Genomic DNA, 6,124 nt, shown 5'->3' with positions numbered 1-6,124 from the left:
CATAATGTGATCAATATTTGGTAAAGAAAGTCTAATTCGCGCGAACTGCCTTAATGCAAGAAAAGGGACATTTAAAATTACAAATTTAAACGTATGGAAAAATCACAAGATTCAATAAAATGTTTGAAGACCAAATTTTTCGTCGAGAACTCAAGTCCCGAAACGAGGTGCAGATATTAATACGACATGCATTTAACATAAAAGTTCAACATATTATTCGAAATTTCGCCTTTTGAACGTACTTTAATCGAGCGAGAAGCGCGAGACACGCGTTATGAGACTGTATTCAGTTAAAGCCGAAGGAGCTTTAACGAAACACAAATCATAATCACAAAATTTGTAAATGGTTTCACCTTTAATTTTACATGCACCATGCACAAATGTTAGGAAGTACAAAGACCGAGCGCGGAGCAGACACGCGTAGATTATTACAGTCTATTAACAAAAATTAATATTTCTTTGTCATTAAACAGTTTTAGAATGTGCTATTATATGTAACATTAATATTTTTAAATCCTAGTTTTACAGATTGAAAACTCTGAAACAGAGGTAAATTAAAAAAAAAAATACATTTTAGAACTTTTATTGAATGAAAAACGTACGTTTATTAAGCTGCAGAGTTCATCGCTGAAAACTGAAGCTCATGAGTTATGAGGCTAAATAGTGAGACAAAGTTACTTATAATACTTTGAAAATTTCAGTACAAGACGATGTAATGAAATGACCCCATTTTTTATAACAGTTTCTATATTAAGTCAATATTAAAGGTTTCCCTCAGTTACGGTTTGAAAAAACCACGGTTTAACATTTGTTAATACATTAAATATTTATTTTCACGCTAGAAAAAAATATAATTACAATGAGATAACAGTCTATATAGTCAGTAAGATAAAAAGTTTTCTCAAGTTGTCTCTTGAAAATAAAACGCTTTTCAACATTTTTGAACATGTTACTTTTCACGCTAGAGAAAATAAATTCTCACGAAAATGTACATTATTTTCATTACATTGACATCTCCATCACACGCATTATCGATCATTCTACAACATACATTTTAGATCTGAACAACTCTATCGAAAATAAAAAGACAAGAAGCTAAGACTTATTACAAAATCATTCGACATTCAAATCGTCACCGCCAGGGTGATTTTTAAATCCTGAGCTTTGAAAATTTATGTAGACATAATGGCAGGAGCTGACGACTGCTGAATGGGGACTATTTTTTCCCCGGGTGCTGGCAAAGATAACTTTGGTGCTGTAACGGTCAATACTCCGTCCGATGAAAGAGTGGACTGGACTTGTCCTATGTCGTGGCCCTGGGGAAGAACGTAGCGCCTCAAAAATTGTCTCGAGACCAAACCGTGCTCGTCTTTCTTTTCTTCGTGTTTTCCCTCCACGACGATGGTGTTATTATCGACTGTCTTCACAGTAATTTCGTTCGGGGCGAATTGTTGGACGTCGAGGATAACCTGGGAAAAATAATTCACACACATTGAACCTTCGTATTTTAATCTAAAAAGTTTAATACATTTCGAACATTATTTTTTCTTTTAAAATAGGTAGATTTTGCGTAGGGTTTTGTAGCTTACGATAAACGCTAAAATCACGTGCTGACGTCTCTGTGAGTTTGTTGTTACAGTTTTCCGCTACCCGACGTTCTTTAGCAAATATCATTTAGCGTTTACTCGTCTTTCAATTTCAAATCACTTTTAAAATGAATAAATTTCAATTTTAAGTGTCACTTAATTGAAATCATTTGGCTTTGAATTTTGAGAATATCCAGCATCAATTTTTTGATTAAAAATGTCCCATTTGCTAAAATTTGAATTAAAAACTCATCTTTGAATAATATTTCCAATTCAAAACTGTATAACTTTAGATGCTTCCAAGTCGATTCGATATTATTATCGAATAAGGACTCCTTGTAATTTTTTTAACCTTTGAAGAAAAGTGTTGATTGTACATAATGCTGTTTTTTAACAGACTTAAAAGCCTTGAAAACAGCAGTTACTTTGGGTTGAATATATTCCCCTACAATCAATAGTTTTCGAACTAAAAATTTGATTTTATACCATTTTTTACTTATGTTTTTTTGTGAAGAATGTTTAGAAAATAATTTCATATGATAATGAACAAGGCTATTTTTTACATTCTCATCTTAATGAGAAAGTATTGGTTTTATGTGAAAAATAACTTTCCGTGATTCCATCAAATGCAAACTAACTAAATCCGAATTTCAAGCGTCAAAGCCTTCCAGGAGTGGAATCTCCTTATACTATTTCGTGCCTTTAACAAAAGAGAATTCGCAATCACTAAATTTCAGTTGTCGGTCGTTGAACCTTTAATTTTATAAGTTCGATGCAAAAATGTGGGAATGTGGTACAACATTTTTACAAGTAATTAATTTATGATAAGTCACATTTATGCAAACTCACATTTATGGCAAGTCACATTTATAACAAATTGAAGTTACATTGCAGCATCTCTTATTCGGAAAAATTGGAAGTCCACAAAAAGTTATCAAAAATTAGTGGCGTGACTCAAATTATTTATGTGGATTACGGCGGTGTGTCTTTCTGTCCCTCATGAGGCGTTGGAAAATGGAAAAAATGTGACCTAATACTATTCCTGTGACTAATCACAGGCGTGCGTGCGTGTCTTCTCGCACTTTTGCAAATTTTGAAAAGAGTTCAAATTTTTCCACATGAGAGATGCCACAATGTGACTTATCACGAATGTGACATTAATCACCCTGGTGCTTCTCTCTATTATCCTAAAGAAATTTCCATTGTCAGAAGCATAAACTTCATTAATTACTTGCGATACACTGTTAAGACTTTAAAAATTAAATTGGTCATCACACGCGCATTCTAAGAATTTCTAAGCATTCTTCACAAAAAAAAAAAATGAGAAAAAAAGTGAAAAATATTATGAAAAAATTAAAATTGATTTCTTTCGAACATCATTAACACTTGTGTTGCCACCTGGGTTCCCGGGCACCCATCGGCCTACTTTTTGTTGAATAACTTTTTTTCTAATAATGATAGGCCGAATGCTTTTCGAATCAGCATGATTTAACTGATTCTCTATAGAAATTTGCATTGCACATACTTTTAAACATTTTTTAGCTTGAAATATCTTGCAATTAAAAAAAAGCACGATTTTCATACAGTATATCATAAAAATAAAGTTTGTTATAATAGTACGTGAAGTAAATATAGATAATTTGATAAATAATAACAAAATATATACATTTTTAATTGAATTTTCTTGAATTCTTGGACGTAATGCCGAGCCTCAACAACAATTTCGTTGGCGGGGTTCCCAGGTACCCAGGTGGCAGACGCTGCGAGTTTTTTTTGGGTGGCAACACAAGGGTTAATGGCAAAGCAATTTTTTATTTTTATGGTCAAAACTCAAAACTATTGACACTCAAACTGTTGACTACACAAAAAACTGTTCTTCATTTTTCTTAAAAATACATATTTTTCAAGGTGACCCAAATCATGAAAAATCAGCGTGATTTTTCAGTTTTGGTCGCTTTTTTCGAGAAATGAAGGTTTCAAAGAAAAAATTCGGTACAAAACCGTTTTATTTATGTGAAATACACAATTATAGTGTAAAATATTTTACATATATAGGCAATACTTTTCCAAACAAATCATAAAACTCGTTAAAATAGAGGTATAGTTTCAAAAATTAACTGTTCCTCTGAAATTTGTAATGCAGAGAAGCATCTAGGCTTATTTTGTATAAGATTTTATTTATTTCCCTGTCATTTTTAGTTACTATGCTACACCTTATAACTTTGTACCAAATCGAGATATCTAAAATTGAAAATGAGAAATTGGCAGCTCTGAAGTTTGGTAAAACTTAATGAAACTATAAAAACTTTGAAGATGGTCTTAAATTTTTCGGTTTGATATACGTTTATGGTAAATATTTTACCTAAAATTACACTTTGAAACGAATGAATTCAACGCTTAAACTTTAAAATCGGTTAAGAATTGCCTCTTTTATCCAGGTTTGAAAATAAAAGTAAAATTGATTTAAAAATCACATAAAGTTCTGATTCGAAAAGTCTAATGCATACTTCGCATAATATCAGGAAATAAATCGTCAGTTAAATCGCTGACATGAGAAAACCCCAGTTAGTGACACTATTAGCTTTCAATAGTTTAAGATTTAGCTTTTCACTGTTAGAGGCGCTTCAATCACGAGTTGTTTTTGTAATATTATTGATGTTTTGTGTGCTTTGTGTGATTCACAAAAATATTGAGAATAAGGGTATTTTTTAATTAAGAAACATAATTTGTTTACGAAGTTAACTAAGATTGTTTTTCCAATGAATCTTTCCAGGGTAGCCACAAGATTGAATATTTCAATTTCCCTGACAGTTCCCTGACTTTTCCCTGGCATTTAGACTAATTTCCCTGACAGGAAATTATTACAAAAGCGAACAAGATTTCAATAATATGCCAAGGAAAATAATGAAACAAGCCAGAAAAATGTGCTTTACATGGCAGTATGGATAAATTAAGGTCAGACAACTAAGCGGCGCCACTAACGAAAAACAAAATGTCATAATTATATTACAATGACTATTAGTTTTTAAGAAAAAAAGGGTGGCGCTAGCTTGCCGTCAACTCAGCGGCACCCTCTACAAAAATCATGAAATTTAAAAAAATGACTAGATTAGATTTTTTTGCTATTTTTTGCTTTACAATGCGCTATGAATCGCTTGTGTAAAATGAACCCTTATTTAAACAGAGTTGCCACCTGTAATGAAAAAAGTATTAAAAAATGACTAGGACATATTATTTTTCTATTTATCTGCTTTCCAATGTGATATGAAACACTTTTTTAAAATCAATTCTCGTGTTTAAAAGCAACCCTCAGTACTGCAAAAACGCATGAAAAAAAAAGAAACTATCTAAATGGAAAATACTTTTAGAATATTAACATAGTATTTTTAAAGCATAACAGAGGAGCCAAATTATTCTTCACTCCTAATCGTTACAAAAACAACCCCCGTATTTGTATCCGAATACAAAACTGCAGACCGATTAACGAAAAAAATCCATGTTCATATGACGATCAATCTAAATGTTCAGAATGATTGAAAATTTGTGGAGCGCAGACTTTTTCTAAAGTAATTTTTTCAAATAGTGATTAAAACAATTTTTAAAGATAAGTTAAAGTAACCTTAAAAAGCAGCCGTGTGACTAGGGATGCTGAGGATCTATATTTATGTTGTAAAATACCATTTGCCCAAATCACATTCACAAAAAATGCATCCCGTTCTATACATAATTGTCACACAATATCAAGTCAACAATTTATTATCTCCTTCAAATACAAGGTCGTAGTGTTTCTGCTAATAAATATTCAAAATTCGAACTTGTGAAAATTCGATTTTATGAATTCGGTTTCTTTATTTTTCCAGCGGGTCAATGTAGTAAGAAATCAAGTTTTAGTATCCCCACGAAACTACCCTTATCGCAAAATTCGTCTGAATTTGATAAGTGGTAGACTATGTACATTTCTGGACAACTACATTAGGGAAACCCATACAAGTTCAACGTTATCCAGGTAGATGATAAAGTTTTATTAACACCAAAAAACTGCCCTTATCGTGAAGTTAATCTTAATTTTATTGGTATTATATGAAAACTTTGTACAGAACGGGATGCATTTTTTTTCGAATGTGATTTGGGCAAATGGTTCTCATAGATAAAAGATCAAAGATAAAATACAGATAAAAGCCAAAATGTATTTTACAATCCCCAGAATCCCTATTCACAATAGTGCTGTTTAGGGTTTTAAAATGATTTCAACTTATCTGAAAAAATAGTTTTAATAACTATTTGAAAAAATTATTTTAGAAAGTCTGCTCTCAAAAATTTTTCAACTGTTCTGGAAATTTAGATTGCTCTTTATATAAAAATGGATTTTACTCGTTAATAATTGCTGTGCTGAAGTTGTTTAAAAGCATTAAAAGATGCATCGAAAAAGGTAAATTATATTTTTTGAATAGACACACATAGACTGGAAAATAATTTTTATGAGAAATAATTATGCTTAAAAGTACCATGTTACTATTTCATAAGTCAATTTCATCTAT

At 31.4% G+C, this 6,124-nt stretch overlaps 1 protein-coding gene across 2 annotated transcripts in view; it reads right to left on the bottom strand.

The window, feature by feature from the left end:
- Nucleotides 1-567: 567 nt before the first annotated feature.
- Nucleotides 568-6,124, bottom strand: part of LOC117168888 (protein lethal(2)essential for life-like) — a 23,197-nt gene continuing 17,640 nt past the window's right edge. For both annotated transcript variants that reach the window (XM_033354797.1, XM_033354796.1), the window contains exon 3: nucleotides 568-1,469. In XM_033354797.1, coding sequence (XP_033210688.1) covers nucleotides 1,173-1,469 — 297 coding nt within the window. In that variant the 3' untranslated portion in view covers nucleotides 568-1,172. The remainder of the gene's footprint in view (nucleotides 1,470-6,124) is intronic.

The sequence above is a fragment of the Belonocnema kinseyi genome, chromosome 3 (assembly GCF_010883055.1).
Source record: "Belonocnema kinseyi isolate 2016_QV_RU_SX_M_011 chromosome 3, B_treatae_v1, whole genome shotgun sequence".
NCBI lineage: Eukaryota > Metazoa > Arthropoda > Insecta > Hymenoptera > Cynipidae > Belonocnema > Belonocnema kinseyi.
This window is presented reverse-complemented; position numbering and strand designations above follow the sequence as displayed.